This window comes from Trachypithecus francoisi, unplaced genomic scaffold, assembly GCF_009764315.1.
Source record: "Trachypithecus francoisi isolate TF-2019V2 unplaced genomic scaffold, Tfra_2.0 Lachesis_group3, whole genome shotgun sequence".
Classification (NCBI taxonomy): Eukaryota; Metazoa; Chordata; class Mammalia; order Primates; family Cercopithecidae; genus Trachypithecus; species Trachypithecus francoisi.
The window spans coordinates 164,675,680-164,696,453 of record NW_022681468.1 but is presented as its reverse complement, the minus strand read 5'-3'; the positions used below and the strand labels follow the sequence as shown (position 1 = coordinate 164,696,453).

The 20,774-nt window shown below is 41.9% G+C and overlaps 1 protein-coding gene across 4 annotated transcripts in view; it reads left to right on the top strand.

Annotated features, from left to right (window-relative positions):
* Positions 1 to 20,774, top strand: part of OCA2 (OCA2 melanosomal transmembrane protein) — a 326,593-nt gene that overhangs the window by 114,950 nt on the left and 190,869 nt on the right. For all 4 annotated transcript variants that reach the window (XM_033190812.1, XM_033190808.1, XM_033190809.1 and 1 more), the window contains exon 15: positions 13,331 to 13,463. In XM_033190812.1, coding sequence (XP_033046703.1) covers positions 13,331 to 13,463 — 133 coding nt within the window. The remainder of the gene's footprint in view (positions 1 to 13,330; positions 13,464 to 20,774) is intronic.

The following is a 20,774-nucleotide window of genomic DNA, read 5'->3' as shown; positions in this document are numbered from 1 at the left end:
TTGTTGGGATTAGTGGCATGTTAGATATTACATAAGGAAAGATTAATGAACTTGAAGACATAGATTCAAAATGAAACGGAGTAAAAAGATAATAACAAGGACTGAAAAGCGTTAGTGAGCGATGGGAAAACTTCCGGTGGCCTAACATATATGCAATTCTCATCTCCGGGGGAGAGAGGGGAATGGGAAAAGACACCCTAAAAATGGACCCAAATTCCAAATTTTATGAATGGTATAAACCGACAGAATCAAGAAGTTCCGTGACGCCGGAGCACAAGAAACATGAAGAATACTACAGTAAGGCACATCATAATACAATTTGAAAGCAATGATGAAGAGAAAATCTTAAGTTTCCAAAGAAAAAGACATGTTACAGGCAAGGACACAAAGATAAAGATGACAATATATTTCTCTTTAGAGATAATACACGTGTGAAGGCAACAGAGCAATACCTTTAAATACTGAAAGAAAACACCTGTGATCTCAGAATACTACATCCAGTGAAAATCTTTTTCTTATGTACAAAAACAGACTTTTTCTCACATAGAAAAGCTAAAAAGAATTCATCAGCAGCAGACCCACATGGTAAGACATACTAAAGGAAGTCTGTAAGGCAGAAGGAAAGTGACACCAAATGGAAACATGGATCTTCACAAAGTCATGAAGAATACTGAAAAGGGTAACTACATGGGTAAATTCACATCATTTAAAAAATTACTCAAACCACTTTGAGATAATTGTTTAAAGAAAATAATAATGTAACATGTAAGTAGAATTGATGACAACAATAAAATAAAGCCTGGAAGGGGAGAAATTAAAGTATATTAATGTGTCAGGTACGGTGACTCAAGCCTGTAATCCCAGCACTTTGGGAGGCTGAGGCGGGTGGATCATGAGGTCTGGAGATCGAGACCATCCTGGCTAACACGGTGAAACCCCATCTCTACTAGAAATACAAAAAAAACTAGCTGGGCGTGGTGGCACGTGTCTGTAGTCCCACCTACTTGGGAGGCTGAGGCAGGAGAATTGCTTGAACCCAGGAGGCGGAGGTAGCAGTGAGCCGAGATTGCACCACCGTACTCCAGCCTGGGCAAAAGAGTGAGACTGTCTTAAAAAAAAAAAAAGTATATTAATGTAAGATATTTTATAGTATATGTAAACTAGTATAATATAATTTGAAGGTAGTCTGTGAAAGTTAAAAAAAAAAAAAGTTAAAAGTTTAAAGCAACCACTAAAAGGAAAAACAAAGAGTAACAGCTAATGCCAACAAAGAATATAAGTGGAATCATACATAGTATTTATTTAATGGGATGGAATGTAGAAAAAAGGCAAAAGGAAGCAAAGAAATGATGGAACAAATATAAAACAAATTGCAAGAGTTAAACCTAACTATATTTAATAATTACATAACATATAAATAGTTTAAATATCCCAATTAAACAGCAGGGATTGTCAGATCAAACAAACAAGCCCCATCCAACTATAGATGCTCCTCAGCTGACTTTGGGATGACACCCAGATAAACTTACTGTAAGTTAAAAATATCATAAGCCAAAATATGTTTAATATACCTAAGCTCCTGAACTTCATGGCTTCGCCTAAGCCCACCTTAAATGTGCTCAGAACCCTTACATTAGCATACCGTTGGGCAAAATCTCATACAAAGCCTACTTTATAATAAAGTGCTGGATAGCTCATGTAACTTATTGAATATTGTACATTACATCAAAGTTGAGATGGTTTTGCACCATTGTGAAATTGAAAAATTGTAAATTGAACCAAATTAAGTCAGGGAACATCTGCATTATGCTGCTTACAAGACACACATTTAAAATATAATGACACAAGGCAGGCGCGATGGCTCACGCCTGTAATCCCAGCACTTTGGGAGGCCGAGGCTGGTGCATCACCTGAGATCAAGAGTTCAAGACCAGCCTGGCTAACATGGTGAAACCCCGCCTCTACTAAAAATACAAAATACTAGCTGGGCATGGTGGCAGGCACCTGGAATCCCATTTACTCGGGAGGCTGAGGCAGGAGAATCGCTTGAACCCGGGAGATGGAGGTTGCAGTGAGACAAGATCACCCCATTGTACTCCAGCCTGGGTGATGAGTGAAACTCCACCTCAGAAAAAAATGTATGTCTATCTGTCTATCTATCTATCTATCTATCTATCTATCTATCTATCTATAGACACAAATAAGTTAAAAGTAAAGGAATGGCAAAAGACTCATCAGAACAAAGTGGCTATATTAATATCTGACAGTAGATTGCAGAGCGAAGAATATTTCTAGGATTAAAGAATGTTTCATCATAATAAAGGGGTAAATTCATATAGTGAACATAAAAATTCCATTCATACAACGAATGACAGACCTTCAAAATATGTGAAACGTGATAGTACTGCAAGGAGGAATAGGTAAATCCTTCACTATAGTTGGAGAGTTCAGTACAATTCTCACAATAACTGAAAGAATAAGTAGAGAGAAAATCTACAAGAATATAGAAAACTTCATCATTGTTAACTAACATGATCTAGTTGACATTTATAGAAAACTCCACTCAATATCAGAAGAATGTATATTTTTTTCCAGGTGCACATAAAACATTAACCAAAATAGATTCTAGGCAATAAGACAAATCTCAATAAATTTAAAAAGATTCAAGTAATATAAAATATTTCCTCTGACCACAGTTGAATTAAATTAGAAATTAATAACAAAGATATTTGGAAAATTCTCAAATATCTGGAAACTAACACACATTTCAGTAATCCAAGGGTCAAAGAGGAAAGTGAGATTGAAATTAGAAACTATTTTTATACTCATCAACTTGGAATGCCATAACCAAATACCATAGACTGGGCAGCTTAAATAACAGCAATTTATTTCTCACAGTCTGGAGGCTAGAAAGTTCAAGATCCAGTGGATTTCATTCCCTGGTGAGGGCTCTCTTCCAGGCTTGCAGATGGCCGCTCTCTCACTGTGTCCTCATGTGTCAGGGAAGCGGGGAGAAGAGGCAGAGATGAAGCTCTCTGGCGTCTCTTCTTATACAGGCATTAATCCCAGCGTGAGGGCTCTACCCTCATGACCTCGTCTAAGCCTTATCACCTCCAAAAGACTCCATCTCCTAATACCACCCCATTGAGGGGGCGAGGTAGGGCTTCGGCCACAGTACTTTCGGGGAAACACAATTCAGTCCCGAGCAGTTTTGTGTTGAATTATAGTGAAAACAGAACATATCAAAATTTGTAGGATTCTTCTATAGCAGAAGTCAGTAGACTTCTTAAAAGGCTATATATAGTTAATTTTATAGGCATGTGGGCTGTATGGTCTCCATTGCAATTACTCAGCCGCACCACTATGTAGCATGAAAGTAGTCATAGACAACACATAAATGAATGGATATGGCTGTATTCCAGCTCCATGTGTGCTGGTCCCCACTCTAAAGCAGTATTTAGAAGGAAATGTATAACACTATAAACACCTGTATTTGAAAAGCTGTGTCTCAAATCCATAACCTCAGCTTTATCCTATGGAATCAGAAAAAGAAATTAAAAGTAAGCAGAAGAAAAAAATATATACAGACTAGAAAAATAGGGAACATCAATAAAGGCAAAAGCTGGTTCTTTGACAAGATCAGTAATATTGACAAACATCTCGCCAAGCTGATGAGGAAAATGAGACAGAAGATTCAAGTTACTAATACCAAGAATGAGAGTTGTTATATTACAGCAGAGCACACAGACATTACACTATTCTTAGAGAAGGTCATGGACAACTCTATGTAAACGATCTGACAGCTTAGATAAAATAAACATTTTTTTGGAAAGACACACTCTTTAAAACTTCACTCAAGAGGAAGTAGGTAACCTGAGTTGCCCTATAGCTATAGAAATAATCAAATATGTAGTTAAAAACCTTCCCACAAAGAACAAAACAAACATAAACAACTCAGCCTAAGATAGCTTCTTTGTTGAATTCTCCCAAATAGTTAAGGAAAAAATAATGTCATAATACCAATTCTATACAAAGCTTTACAGTAAATTGAAGAGGACAGAATATTTCCCAATTAATTCTGTGAGGCCCTGATATGTAAACTAGACAAAACCAGTATGAGAAAAGGCAATGATAGATAAATATTTCTTGTGAACATAGATTTACTATTTTAAAAATTTGTAAATCCAGTTTAACAATATATACATAGGTAATACATCTTAGTCAAGTAGAATTTATCCAGGAATGGAAGATTCTTATGATATTTGAAATATTAATGCAATTTACTATGCTAACAAACTAAATGAAAAAACCATGTGATCATCTCAATAAATGCAGAAAAAACATTTGGCAAAATCCAGTATCTATTACTGATAAAATCTCTCAAGAAACTAGGGATAAAAGAGAAATTCATCAACCCAATAAAGAATATCTGAGAATCTGTAGCTAGCATCACACTTCACTGAGAATAACTGAATGATTTCCCTCTAAGATTAGAAACAAGACAAGGATGTCTGTTCTCACTATTTTTATTCAACATTTTATTGGAGGCTGTAGCTCATGCGATAATGCAAGAAAGAAATACAAAGCATCAATATTGGTAAGGAAGAATTAAAAGTCTTTATTTGCAGAAGACACAATCGTCCATGTAGAAGATTTGATGCAATCCATAAAAGAGCTCCTACAAATAATAAATAAATTTGACAAGGTTGCAGGATACAGAGTCCACATACAAAAATTAATGGTTTTCCATATTTAGCAATAAATAACTGAAAATTAAAATTTCATTTACAGGAGCACAAAACATATGCTGTATTTGGTATTGCATATGACCAAACAGATGCAAGGTCTATATACGGAAAACTACAAAACTGCAGAGTAATTAAAGAAGATCTAAATAAATTAAGAGGTACACCTTGTTTATGGGCTGGAAAACTCAATATTGTTAAGCTATCAATGATTTCCAAATTGATCTATAAATTCAAGCAATCCCCATCAAAACCATAGCAGGTTTTTTCTTTGGGTAGAAACCGACAAGCTGATTCTAAAATTGATATAGAAATTCAAAGTATCCAGAATGACAAAAAAAGAAAACAAAAACAAACTGAAAGGGCTAGTAAATCCTGACACCAAGACGTATTATAAAGTCTCCGTAACCAGCACAGTGGTTTTGGCATCAAGACAGACAGGTAGATAAATGGAATAAAGTAGGGAGTGTAGATACAGACCCACACATAAGTGAACTACTGATTTTTGACCAAGGTGCAAAGCCAAGTTAGCAGAGACAAGATAGTGTTTTCCAAAAATTGTCCTGGAACAAATGGATATTCACATGCAGGAAAAATGAACTTCAGTCCACACCTCCCACTATATCCACAAATTAACTCAAACTGGATCATAGATGTAAGTGTAAAACCTAAAACCTTAATTTCTAGTGGAAAACCTAAGTGGTAGTAGAATAGGTGGAAAAATAGTTCAAGTGAAGATGTGGCTACTGTATTTCATTAGACTTTTTGTAGAACTTGGCTGTCAACTTGGCTGTTTTTCTCTTCTTTTTATGACAACATTTAATGAATGCTGCAACAGTTTAACTCTCCTGACTAGCATCACATTAGTGTTAATGTAAAATCCTAGGCATGGTGTATTTCTTACACAAAACCTGAATTAACTCTGCTTCATTTTAAGCCTGCTTTTGCAGTCCTAGATTGAAATATTCTGAACTAAACAATACAAAGTGACCCAAGACAGACACTGGCTGTGTTTCTACCAAGCCATGTAGAAAACTGAGGGCAAAGAACAGTCTGTCAGACCATTGCTGCAGTCCTCCATGGCATGCTGGCAAGCTGTTTTAAGATATCCAGATTTTAAATATGATGGTAGGAGAGAAAGGTGAGGTTTTGCAGAAATACTCAGAGGGCCCTGGAAGTGAGTACCCTCTATGGTCTTGCTGAGGCTCAACCCAGGCTTGTCATACAATTTTCTGCCAAAGTGACATTCTCTGGGGAGATGGCCTTAGGACTGTCCTTGTTTTACTGAAGATGGTATTCCTTGTCTTCTACATAATGACTTTCCCTGAATTTGGGAATTAAACTGTAATGGAGTCTCGCTCTGTTGCCCAGGCTAGAGTGCAGTGGCGTGATCTTGGCTAACTGCAACCTCCGTCTCCTGGATTCAAGCGATTCTGCTGCCTCAGCTTCCTGAGTAGCTGGGATTACAGGTGCATAACACCACACCTGGCTAATTTTTATATTTTTAGTAGAGACAGGGTTTCACTGTGTTGCCCAAGCTGGTCTTGAACTCCTGACCTCAGGTGATCCGTCTGCCTCGGCCTCCCAAAGTGCTGAGATTACAGGCGTGAGCCACCGTGCCCGGCCTTGATTTTAATTTATTTCACAGTAGTTTGGAGATAAGGAAATGCTTCTCTGTATGGAGACACAGATGCACTCATAGTTTCAGGAACAGTGTCTTCAGCAGAGATAAATTTATAAAGCCTCATTATCAATAGTGACAGCACAGCCATACATTTGCATCACGTGATGTGCATATTTATTTTGCATTGTTTAGTTTTTCATCAAGGAACTCAAATAGGAAGAAAACAGATTGTGAAATAAAACTTAGGTTTGAAATTAATTTTAAAATTATTCATGAAGAGGAAGTCCTACAGTAATCAGGTGAGATAAAGAAATAAAGACTACCCAAATTGGAAAAGAGGAAGTCAAACTATGTCTGTTTGCCACTGATATGATCTTATACCTAGAAAACTCTAGACTCCTCCAAGACTCCTAGATTTGATAAATGAATTCAGTAAAGTCTCAGGTTACAAAATCAATGTACACAAATCAGTAGCACTGCTATACACCAACAGTGACCAAGCCAAGAATCAAATAAAGAACTCAATCCCTTTCACAATAGCTACCAAAAAATAAAATACCTAGGGATATACTTAACCAAGGAGTTGAAAGATGTCTAAAAGGAGAACTACAAAATACTGCTGAAAGAAATCATAGATGACACAAACAAGTGGAAACGTGCTCATGGATTGGAAGAATCAGTATCACAAAAATGACCATATTGCCCAAAGTAACTTACAGATTCAATGCAATTCCTATCAAAATACCAATATCATTTTCCACGGAATTAGAAAAACCAATCTTGAAATTCATACGGAACCAAAAAAGAGCCTGAATAGCCAAAGCAATCCTAAACAAAAATAACAAATCTAGAGGCATCACATTACTCAACTTCAAATTATACTAAAAGGCTATAGTAACCAAAACAGCATGGTACTGGTATAAAAGTAGACACATAGAGCAATGGAAGAGAATTGAGAACGCAGACATAAAGCCAAATACTTACAACCAACTGATCTTCAACAAAGTATACAAAAACATAAACTGGGTAAAGGACACTCTATTCAATAAATGATGCTGGGAAAACTGGCTAGCCACATGTAGAAAAATGAAACTGGATCCCCATATCTCACGATATACAAAATAACTCAAGATGGATTAAAGACTTTAAGACTTGAAACCATAAAAATTCTAGAAGAAAACATATGGAAAAACTCCTCTGGACATTGACTTAGGCAAAGAATTTAGGACACAGATGCCAAAAACAAATGCTGCAGAAACAAAAATAAATGGTATCTACTTAAACTGAAAAGCTAATCAGGCTGGGCATGGTGGCTCACACCTGTAATCCCAGCACTTTGGGAGGCCGAGGTGGGAGGATCACTTGAGGTCAGGAGTTAGAGACCAGCCTGGCCAACACGGTGAAATCCCATCTCTACTAAAAATTAAAAAAATTAGCTGGGCGTGGTGGTGCATGCCTGTAATCCCGGCTACTTGGGAGGCTGAGGCAGGAGAATCACTTGAACCAGGGAGGTAGAGGTTGCAGTGAGCCGAGATCACACCACTGCACTCCAGCTTGGGTGACGAAGAGAGACTCTGTCTCAAAAAACAAACAAACAAAAAAAACAGGAAGGAAATAACCATCAAAGTAAACAGAGAACCTACAGAATCGGAGAAAATATTTGCAAACTATGAATCCGACAAAGGACTAATATCCAGAATCTACAAGAAACTCAAACAAATTAGCAAGAAAAAAACCCAAATAATCCCAATAAAAATTAGGCAAATGACATGAGTAGATATTTTTCAGAAGAAGACATGCAACTGGCCAAGAAGCATATGAAAAAATACTGAACATCACTAATCATCAGGGAAATAAAAATTGAAAGAATGAGATATCATCTTACTACAGTCTGGCCATTGTGGCCATTATAAAAAGTCAAAAAACAATAGATGTTGGCACAGATGTGGTAAAAAGGGAAGGCTTATACACTGCTGGTTTGAATGTAAATTAATATGACCCCTATGGAAAATACTGTGGAGATTTCTCAATGAACTTAAAGTGTATCTACCATTCAATCCAGCAATCCAGCCACTGGGTATCTACCCAAAGGAAAAGAAGTCATTATATCAAAAAGACACCGGCACACTTAGGTTTATCACAGCACAGTTGACAACTGCAGATACATGGACTCAACCTAAATGCCCATCAATAGATAAGTGGATAAAGAAAATTTGAGATGTATATATATATATATGCGTGTATACACACCTCCCCCACACCATAGAATACTGTTCAGCCATAAAAAAGAATGAAATAATGTCTTTTGCAGCAACTTGGATGGAACTGGAGGCCATTATTCTAAGCGAAGTAACTCAGAAATGGAAAAGCAAATACCACATGTTGTCACTTACAAGTGGGAGCTAAGTTGTGGGTATGCAAAGGCATACACTGGTAACGATAACATTGGAGACTAGGAAGAGGGGAGGTTGGGAGGGGGTGACGGATGAAAAACTACATAATATGTACCATGTCCACTACTCCGGTGATGGGTGCACTAAAATCCCAGACTTCACTAGTATACAATTTATCCATGTAACCGAAAACTACTTGTACCCCTAAAGCTAATGAAAAAAAATTAACAAAAAATTGAATACTTATGTAGTTCGGAGGAATAATAAATCAGTACTAGAGTTTGGAACAGTAAAGAAGTCACATCTGAAAACTTGTCCACGTTTTCTGAGTATTATGCAGAAATGACGGGAAGTTGTGAGGAAAGTTCTTGCCACCTACCATTGCTGCATCAGGCTCAGGTCTCCCAGGTCTCTTGGGATAACTCTGTTGGTGGAATTTCCAGCACAGTTTGGGTAGGTAGGGAGGACCTCCAGGATCCACCACATGGACAACCACTTATTCCCCAGCCACAAGCCTCCCTTGGGTAAGCATGAATTGGCCTGGCTGTAGCATCCACGTGCACCAACTCACTGCACTTTCAGCTCCTAACAAGCTGATGGGATAAAGTTTTACTTTGCTGGTTACATTTGCCCCTCTATGCCTGTTCTACAGAGACTCACCATGGTGAACAAAACTATTCAACTATCTTTAAAATAATGCCTGAAAAGTCTCTTGAGGGAAGCGTGCCCCTATGCTTCTGAGTGGCATCTTTCTAAGAAGACAGGTTTCCCTTCATGCCCCACGTTGTGCACTTGGATGCTTTTTATACTTTTCCCACCGTACCGTGCGCTGGGCTTGCTGGGACATTCTTCCCGTTTTCCCACCGTACCGTGTGTGCTGGGGTGTTCTTCATGCTTTCTCACAATGCTGTGTGTGCTGGGGCATGCTTCACGTTTTCCCATCATGCCTTGCATGCTGGGACGTTCTTTCCGTTTTCTCACCATGCTGGGCGTGCTGGGGCGTTCTTCAGGCTTTCCTGCCATATTGTGCGTGCTGGGACATGATAATTATGTTTTCCCACCATGCCGTGCGTGCTGGGGCATTTTTCACGTTTTCCAACCATGCCATGCTTGCTGGGGAGTTCTTCAGGCTTTCCCTGCCTTACGGTGCATGCTGGGACGTTGTTTACGGTTTCCCATCATGCCGTGCATGCTGCCACGTTTTTCATGTTTTCCCACCATCCCGTGTGTGCCGGGACGTTTTTCACGTTTTCCCACCATGCTGTGCGGGCTAGGGTGTTCTTCAGGCTTTTCCTGCCATACTGTGCGTGCTGGGACGTTCTTTATGTTTTCCCAGCATTCTGTGTGTGCTGGGATGTTTTGCACGTTTTCCCACCATGCCGTGCATGCTGGGACGTTCTTCACACTTTCCCTGCCATCCTGTGCATGCTGGGACATTCTTTATGTTTTCCCATCATACTGTGCGTGCTGGGACATTCTTTTCATTTTCCCACTATGCTGTGTGTGCTGGAACCTTCTTCATAGTTTCCCACCATGCCATGCATGCTGGGGCATTTTTCATGTGTTCCTGCCATGTTGCATGTGCTGTGAAGTTCTTTGGCTCCTCCTCCACTGCTGTTTTTCCCCCACTCCGTTGGGTAATAACTTAGACAGTGTCTCTCTCTTATGGGCCTCGCTCTGCGTCTCTGGCCCCCTCTGAATTTCCTTTGCAGGTTTGTTTTTTGGTTTGTTTGTTTCCACACACCTCTTTAGTATCTGTGGACTCAGGGGTCTTCGTTTTTGACCTTTTTCTCCTCTCAGGTCAGCATTGGCTAGCAGAACTCATCCCCTCTGTGGCTTGCTCTGTTTTCAGCCTGCTGGGAGCCATGTCTCTGCCAGAGGCTCTTCCTTTAGACCCATGTGTGCCAGGTCCCCTGCACCCGTGCTTGATGGAGCCCTTACAAGCAGCGAGACCCACACCCCCCATCTGCCTGTTATACCCATTCCTGTGGTGCTGGGTCCTCTCCTTACTGAGCGTCTAGACAGGATTATATTTTCAAATTACACCATGCATATTTTACTAAAATATTCAATAGATTCAGCTAAACACTTCGTAAGAAGTTTTTCTTTTTTTCTTTTTTTTTCTTTTTTCACGTAGAAGAATTCAAGAAATTATTTTGGCTTGAGCCCCTCCCTTAACAACCTAATGAGCCATTTTGACTTGTCACAGAGCTAGCCTGAAGCGTCATTCCTAGAAAATGATATTGGTGGGCCAGGCGTGTCCCCTTAAATATATGTAGATTATGAATCTTTGAATGTTCTAATCTGATTGAGGGTTCCTCTTTTGGTTGGTTTACATGCCTAATATTTGGCTATTTAATCCATCAAATGAGGAAAAATTAAGAAGAAATGATTGAGTGGAGCCCATAACAAAACAATGCAAAGCAGAAGTGGCACCTTGAAGCAGAAAGAGCGCATTTAGGTGCTGAATTGATGTGAGTGTGCTGGTGGGTGGTTTTGTTACTGGGAACACAAAGGAGGAGAGTCTAGGACATTACAGAGCATGTAAAAGCAGCAGGGCGGCCCAGATACCTGCACCTAATAAGCTTAGCTCAAACATCTGCATCCCACTGCACACTGCATCTGCCTGTTTCCTAAAATGATCAGTTTGGATTTTTCCCTTATCATTGCTGTTACTTGATGAATCCACCCATCACAAGTCTAGCAGCAACCAAATGCTTCACTCAGTGCCATGTCATTTTGCTGTGGACGCGCACCCAGGCCCTCCTTAGTTTTTTGTTTTTTTCTTTTATCTACTCATCACTTTTTTCTCCAATTGCCTGAACATTTCAAATGGGACAAAACTTTATAGTTATTATGTTCTAAAGGGACCAAGAATTAATCAGAATATAGGTACTTCTGTCTTCTTGGGGCATTCTCTAAAAAATACTAACAATTGCATTTCGTGACCCAGCTAGTGTATAAATGTATTAGTACTATATTTTACATCATTTTCTCCGACCCAACGGTTCATTTTTTTGTTTTTTGCTTCTGAGTTTAGAAGAATTTAAAACAGTTTCATAAGCCTCTGAAAGTATCGTGGACCTTTTTCAGGTATCTGGGGTATGAATTACAGAGATAAACACAAAATTCAATGTAATACCCCCATTGAAGAACTGTCAGAAAAGTGGTGCATTCTTCTATATGATCACCCAAAGCATTCCACGAGTCCCGCCTCTGTGTGGTTTCCCTGCTGTCTGCCGAGGAATTAGCTTATACAGCTCTCTCTGACATTTGTGATACTGTTTGCAAGGACAACCGTTGGATGTACCGCTAACTGCAAGGGATTAAGCGTTTCAGATTATTATATATTGGCAAGCTCTAAACTTTGACACAACTTCATTGATAATGGCCTCTAGTTGTGTTGTATCTTTAACAATGTTGAAAGTGATTTCACCTATTTTCTAAAAGTGAAAGAAAAAATACATACATTTTAATAAGCAACAATTAATATAGTTTAAATCACTCAAACCCAGACCTTTGGAAGGTGATTTTCCAAACTCCCATTGTGGGATCCTCACTAATGTTCCGTGTGACTTGTCACTCCTCTACCTGTGTAAGAGGCTCCCACGGCTCCCAAGGCAGAGCCAGACTGCCCGTTGTCCCTCCCACCCTGCCCCCTGTCGCTCCCCATGGTCGTGCATTGTCACTGTGCCTCTGGCCCCCTCTGTGGCACATGTGACCCATGGACGCTACAGAAAAGACCTTGAGTTCTTGCCAGATGGCCAGCTTCATGGGGATAGGAGCCTCATCTGTCCTGCTGGGGGCTCAGGAGGTGCCTGCACAGATGTGCTGAAGGTATAAAAGCACATGGTCAGTGAAAGAACAGAACCAACCAATGACGTTGCTGACTTATTCCAGGACAGATCAACCTAGTGGGAATTTTGCCCAGCTGTAAAGATACCCTCAGTGGCCGGCCATGTGCAGAGCCCCAGGCAGGCAAAGGAAGCCTGCGGGGAAGGACAGGTTCCTGCCTGGATCCCTGCTGCTGGTCCCCGTGCTCTGAGCGATCCCCGCCCTGATGGGCCCTGGGTGCCCTGCGAAGGGCTCTGCTCTCGAGCCGCGAGGACTCTTTCAAACCAATGGAGTGAGATGTGTAAAAATTCAACTTACCTTCAAATGGGCAAATATTGTCAGACTGTTTAGTGTTTTGTCCCATTCGGTCTTTTTTCACCCTATCTGGGGGAAGGCATCAATCTAGTGGTGAAGACGGACCGAGCCCAGGTTGAGTTAGATGTGGTGGTCTGTTTTTGTTTCTCCCTATGATGGCTTGTCATTTGTGTAAGAATTGGTTTTTGGCTTTTGACATGAAAGAAACAAACCTTAACAATTTTCAAAATCGTGGTGAGGAATCCGTGGTCTTCCTTGGGCTTTGTGTTGGGCTCCAGGACCTCTGCCTAAGGTCCTGGAACTCCTGGTGAGCCCCTTCCCTCCTGGGCTCTGGCCCTCCCTGGACCCTGACCCAGGGAGCTGCTGCCTGTGCAGAGGAAAGGCCCGTCGCCATTCCATTTCCCCTTATCTATTTCCAGGGCCTGGACTTTGCCGGATTCACTGCACACATGTTCATTGGGATTTGCCTTGTTCTCCTGGTCTCCTTTCCACTCCTCAGACTCCTTTACTGGAACAGAAAGCTTTATAACAAGGAACCCAGTGAGATTGTTGGTGAGTACAGGTGCCTCCTCATGTAGGCTCAGATTTCATTACCATAATATTGTTTGTTTACCAGGGGAAGTTCTTATCAGGAAGTACCTGTCGATGGGTTGCTGGATGCTCAGTATCAGTGACTCTCCACGTCTGCCTCCTAGTATACACTATGTTTTCAGGGCTGCTGTCATGAGCTGTGCCTCTTCAGTTTTCTGTGAAGTGTACTGTGCTAAAATGTGGGAAGTTATGGCCACCATGTACAACTCACATGTCATAACCTCCTAAAGCCATGTGTGTATGGCTCAAATACACTAACGTAGACGGTAGTGCTTTAATAGTGTATCATAGCTTGAGTGCTAAATGTGACTGCAAATACAGCAACATAACCCAGCACAGGAGGTGATGTGCCCTGTCAATCAAGAGCACATGCTAGGCTGGGCGCGGCGGCTCATGCCTGTAATCCCAGCACTTTGGGAGGCCGAGCGGGTCGGATCACCTGAATCAGGTCAGGAGTTTGAGTCCAGCCTGGCCAACATACTGAAACCCCGTCTGTACTAAAAATATAGAAATTAGCTGGCCATGGTGGCACACGCCTGTAATCCCAGCTACTCGGGAGGCTGAGGCAGGAGAATTGCTTGAACCCAGGAGATGGAGGTTGCAGTGAGCTGAGATTGTGCCACTGCACTCCAACCTGGGTGACAGAGTGAGACTCAGTCTCAAAAATAAACGAACAAACAAACAAACAGCAGATGCTGAGCACCAGCCAGCAGGATGAGGGCTTAGGGCCATCTTATCGTTTTGCACTTTCATCACTTAAACACTTCAGTAGATGCTTTACTGAGATTGTTACTGACTAGAATGTATTAGGAACAATAGATTATTTGGGGAACAGCCAGCCTTTCCTTGGTGAGCTCCCGAATGTGGATGCCGTGCAGGTTGCCCGGGTAACAGGGGCATCAGGTGACCAGAGCTCGGCAGATGCGGGCGCTCTTCTTCTTCTTCTTCAGGGGTTTTTAGAGCTCACGGGTTGTATGTTGATCTCTCTCAGCCTTTGTGATTCCGCGGGCCTGAGTTTTACAGGATCTCAGTTTGTCTTTGTTCTGGATAAGATAGCCAGATTCCATTTCCACACGGACGGCTGGAGGCCGTGACATGGTCCTGCCATATTCCAGTTCCTCCGATGCTGACTGTCCCAGACAGATCTGTGTGACTTTCATGTTAGTCAGAATTTGAGTGTTTAAAAAATCTCATTAAGAAAATATTGTTTCGTGTGCCTCCTCAGGATTCATCTGACAAAACGAGGTTGTTCTTGGGAATGTCTACCATCTTACCTGGGGCCGGGACCTAGTTCAACCCGTAGCAACCAGCTAGAGGCGTTTAGAATGTTTTATAATCAACTAATATATGCACAGTAAGATAAATTAATATATAGGTTTCATTTTCTGATGAAAATGTTAGAACCAAGGGAGAGCAAAGGAGACAGTGATTGTGATGGATAATTGTCCTGTCTCTTGGAGCTTGTGTGTGCACAGCTGTGCCTTAGTGGAGAGCTCAGCTGTCATCCTGCCCAACTATGCCAGCCTCTCCCAACCTCCCTGGTGATCACAGTGTCTAATCTTGAGAAGAATTTGGGATACACAGATTTAGATACATAGAAAATAAATCTCTGTAATCAATTCCTCACCATTCCTGAGTAAGGAACAGAGAAAAGCTTCAAGGGAAGTGGGGAGGGATGGTGGGAAGTGCGCACACATGGTGAAGCTGGAACCCTCCGGCAGTGCTAAGACCGGCAGTGCAGAGTGGGGTGATTGCTCTGCACCACTGTTGGGCCTAGAGGGCTCCAAATTTGGAGTCCTTTTAAAACTGCAGATTCCTAAGCCCCGCTCAACAGATCTGAGTTTAGCAGGCCTGTGGTAGTGTACAGAGCAGTGTCAGAACAGGCTTGGTTATGTTGCAGGGAAAAAGTAACCCTGAAATCTCAGTGACTTCCAGAACTGTGTTTTCTTCCTTGTGTTGGCTTTGTACCGCTCGCTTCCTCCCCAGTGGCCTGGCAGAGGCCCCAGTCATCATCTGTTCTTAGAGTCCTGAGCGGCTGGCCTTGAAGGCAGAGAGAATAGCATGGACCCACTCTGCCATAGAGTGACACAGGCAGGCTCCACCCAGTCAGAAGGGACCAGGCCAGGCCAGCCTACCAGGTGCTCAAAATGGGAGAGAGCATGACGTACATGGTGAAAGGAACAGTAATCACCGGAGCCTGTCCCTCTGGTCACCAGATATTCAGTTCCTGCTGCTGCTTGCTAATACTTTGTTAGCATTTTGTATTTGTGTACATCAGGGATCTTGATGTGGTTTCCCGTCTTGTAATGTCTTTTTTTGTTGTCCTTATAGGTGGAATACAGAAATACTTCGTCATCTTCAGAGTTTTGGAAGAATTTCTGTAGAATTGCTATTACTTTTTTCTTAAATGTTTATTTGGACATTTATAGGCCCGGATGTTTTTGTGGGAAGGTTTTTAACTACAAATTCAAATCCCTTCATATACATGTAGGGATGGCTATTCAAGTCATCTGTTTCTCCTTGAGTGGTTCTGGGAGTTGTTTGCTCTGAAATATACTTTGTTGTTGATATAACAATTTCATTTTTCTCTTGACTAGTGTTAGTGTGGTATATCTTTTTCCATCTTTTTACTTTTAACTTATGTATGTCTTTAAAGTACAGTTCTTGTAAGCAGCATATATTTGCATCTTGCTTTTTAAATCTACTCTGATAGTCTGTCTCTTAGACATTTATAATGTGCTTAGTGATGTGATTTAATTTAAGTGTAACATGATCTTATTGTTTTATATTTGTGCTTCTTTATTACTATTCTCTTCATTTATGCCTTCTTTTGGATTAATTAATTAAATATGTTCTATATTTTCTCCTCTTTTGGTTGTTACTTTTTTGGGCTTTAATTCTGTTTTATGATTTTAGTGACGATTATACCACTAACTTTAAGCGATATTATACTACCTAGCATGCAGTAGATGAACTTAACAGTAGTACAGTTCCATTTCTCTCTTTCTGGCCTAGGCTTCTTCTCCTGAGATTCCTAGCTCTGAGCTCACTACTCTAGGCTTCCCTGGAAGCCATCACCTCCTGTGTGAGACCACATCCCACACGGCACTTTCTTTACCTGTTTGAAACAAGTATGTGGCCACTCTTAAGTAATACCATCAGAAGTTGGTTGAGAAGCTCAGAAAGATGGAGGCTGATAGAGAGGTAAGAGATGGGATATCTGACGATGGCTTCTAGTAGGAGGCTAGAGTGGCAAAGACAGAGTTGAAACTTATATGGCAGAATCCACACAATGGTGCTGGTCATTTGGGGTTTTGAGTCTTCTCTGAAGAGCTTTGACATCTTTAGCTCTATTCTGGAGGCCACAGGGAACTACTGGATATTTGAAAGGAGGAATTTATCTATCTGTCATATATTTATCTATCTATAATCTGTCATCTAATCTAGGAAATGATAGATCTAGGAAGATAATAGCTAGATATCAGTTATCTTCCTATCATCTAGGAAGGTGATAGACAGATTTATTTTATTATTTTAATTAATTAATTTTTTAAAATTTTTATTTTTATTTATTTTATTTTTTAATTACACTTTAAGTTCTGTGATACATGTGCAGAACATGCAAGTTTGTTACATCGGTATACATGTGCCATGGTGGTTTGCTGCACCCATCAACCCGTCATCTACGTTAGGTATTTCTCCGAATGCTCCTAGTGCTCTCCCTCCCCTAGTCTCCCAGCCACTGACAGGCCCCGGTGTGTGATGTTCCCCTCCCTGTGTCCATGTGATCTCATTGTTCAACTCCCACTTATGAGTGAGAACATGCGGTGTTTGGTTTTCAGTTGCTGTGTTAGTTTGCTGAGAATGATGATTTCCAGCTTCATCCACGTCCCTGCAAAGGGCATGAACTCATACTTTTTTATGGCTGGATAGTATTCCATGGTGTATGTGCCACATTTTCTTTATCCAGTCTGTCATTGATGCGCATTTGGGTTGGTTCCAAGTCTTTGCTCTTGTGAACAGTGCTGCAGTCAACATATGTGTGCATGTGTCTTTATAGTAGAATGATTTATAATCCTTTGGGTATATACCCAGTAATGGGATGGCTGGGTCAAATTGTATTTCTGGTTCTAGATCCTTGAGGAATTGCCACACTGTCTTCCACAATGGTTGAACTAATTTACCCTCCCACCAACATTGTAAAAGCATTCTTATTTCTCCACATCCTCTCCAGCATCTGTTGTTTCCTGACTTTTTAATGATCACCATTCTAACTGGTGCGAGATGGTATCTCATTGTGGTTTTGATTTGCCATTTCTCTAGTGACCAGTGATAATGAGCTTTTTTCATATGTTTGTTTACTGCATAAGTGTCTTCTTTCGAGGAGTGTCTGTTCATATCCTTTGCTTTTTGATGGGGTTGCTTTTTTCTTGTAAATTTGTTTAAGTTCTTTGTAGATTCCGGATATTAGCCCTTTGTCAGATGAGTAGATTGCAAAAATTTTCTCCCATTCTGTAGGTTGCCCATTCACTCCGATGATAGTTTCTTTTGCTGTGCAGAAGCTCTTTAGTTTAATTAGATCCCATTTGTCAATTTTGGCTTTTGTTGCCATTTTTCTTTTTTTGAGATGGATCCTTGCTCTGTTGTGCCCAGGCTGGAGTGGAATAGCACAATCTTGGCTCACTGCAACCTCCACCTCCTGGGTTCGAGCAATTCTCCCACCTCAGTCTCCCAAGTAGCTGAGATTACTGGCGCCTGCCACCATGCCCAGTAATTTTTTTGTACTTTTAGTAGAGAAGGGGTTTCACCATATTGGCCAGGCTGATCTCGAACTCTCAACCTCAGGTGATCCGCTTGCCTTGGCCTCCCAAAGTGCTAGGATTAAAGGCCTGAGATAGATAGATAGAACAAGTGGTGTTTTATGATTAACCAGGGGCAGATTGGTAGGAAGTGGCTGTAGTTAAAGGTTACTAGGCCGGGCGCGGTGGCTCAAGCCTGTAATCCCAGCACTTTGGGAGGCCGAGAGGGGCGGATCACGAGGTCAGGAGATCAAGACCATCCTGGCTAACACGGTGAAACCCCGTCTCTACTAAAAACTACAAAAAACTAGCCGGGCGAGGTGGCGGGCGCCTGTAGTCCCAGCTACTCGGGAGGCTGAGGCAGGAGAATGGCGTGAGCCCAGGAGGCGGGGCTTGCAGTGAGCTGAGATCCGGCCACTGCACTCCAGCCTCGGTGACAGAGCGAGACTCCGTCTCAAAAAAAAAAAAAAGGTTACTAAGGAACAGTAAGAATTAAGAAATGTGAGAGGGTGAGGCCTGGACAAGCAGGTAACCTAGGACAGGAAGAAGCAGACGAGACAAGAGCTGTGCCAGCATATCCTGGGCTGCTCCTGAGGCTCACACTGCCCTAGCATATGTTTATTTATGATGCATCTTATATCTCTTTCCAGTTTTGGAAGGCCATCTTGTAACTTACCAATTAAATTTTATCCTTTAGCATCAAACACAGATCTGACACCTGTGACACAGTAATGTTAATGTGGAAATATAAAAGAGAATGACATTGACAAGACCAGGATGACATTTCAGTCTTGTGTTCCTGGAAGAACAATTGCATTGTATAAAAACTAAGATGGTAAGGGTAGGAGAGAGACTTTATGGGAGGAAGATAAAGTGTTCAGCTATGAGTTTGCAGCACAGGGTTCAGAAGGAAATATTGGTAGCCAGCTGGGTCTATGGTCTTGGACCTCGGCAGAGTAGACAGGTGGGGAAATGAAGAGGAGGTACAGAGGAAGCCTGAGAACTGATACGTGGACAGGTTTTGGTAAACTGAGTTCTGGGTGAATGGAGTGAGCTCCCTTCTCCTGGGCAAAATCCCTCCCTACTAAATTCCTTCATGATTTGTGTATTACATTCCACAACGAGGAATGCAGAAGCGTATTACCTGAGTATCAATGCGTGGGTCGGTCTGAGTAGAGCAGCACATCCTTTTTGGTTTGACGGGTTAGAAGGCAGGTAGGTGCTGGGTGCACACTGAGGTGGCTGAGGCTGCCCTGGAGAGTAAGCACCTGCAGTAGTTGTGTAGGGACTGGAAGGCCAGCTCCACCAACACAGCCTTAGTTCCCAGGCTCTGCTTCTCCAAACATAAAGGCGTGGAGAGACTTCCAGCCTGCACCCAGCAGCTGGCACCAGAGATGAACGATGCAGAGGTGTGAGCCTTTTAAAGCCGATGAGCCGCTTCAGAAAGTGGCCCTTCACCGCGATGCCTTTAGAGAACGGCTGGAAAGTCTCTGGTACTTTATGGACAGGCTTTTAGCAAGATTTCGAGCACCAGGTGAAATACTGGCTCTGTCTGAACTTACACTGGAGACCTTCCACAGATGGTGTTTTTGTGTTCAGTGTTTCAGAGAGCGAGTTCATTAGTTTTTCCTTCACTTCCTCTTCCCCTTTCTTTTTGTGTTATCATAGCCTCATAGGTGGGTTAACGAAGTGAGACTTTTCAAGAGGAGATGATGGATCTGTTTCTCTGAAGAGGCCTGTGAATTATACCCAAGTTCCTTTTAGTTTAGTAAAGCTACAAAGCATCGATGTGTGCTGAATGAAAACATATTATGTATCTTAGTTCTAAGGGTTTCATCCTGGTCGGGCTGAAGCTTTAGAGAAAGCCGTGTGCTAACTGAAATAGTCTGGTGCTCCCAGGCTCTGCGCGTTCTCCCTGAGTCTCGGCATGCTTCGCTTCCAGACTGCCTCCCTCTGCCTAACTCATCCTTGTTGTTGCAGTAGGTCTGCCGTGCCGTGGGTGAGCAGCACTCACGTACGGAGCAGCAGGAGCTGAAAGGTGGCATTTTCCCTTTTCACTGAACCCACCATGTCCGTGCTGCTTCCCGGGTCTTTGGGTGATCGCCTTGACTCTGCCCCGAGCTGCTCTTCCGGTGCCCCAGCGCTTGCTTGAAAGGCTTTTGTCTTTCCATCTTTAATTCGTGTGATAGGTAGTGTGGGGCATTGCACATAAGGGGTGGTTCATGAAAATATTGTGCTTTCTTATATTCTTTTTTTTTTTTTGAGACAGAGTCTCGCTCTGTCGCCCAGGCTGGAGTGCAGTGGCCGGATCTCAGCTCACTGAAAGCTCCGCCTCCCGGGTTCCCGCCATTCTCCTGCCTCAGCCTCCCGAGTAGCTGGGACTACAGGCGCCCGCCACCTCGCCCGGCTAGGTTTTTGTATTTTTTTAGTAGAGATGGGGTTTCACCGTGTTAGCCAGGATGGTCTCGATCTC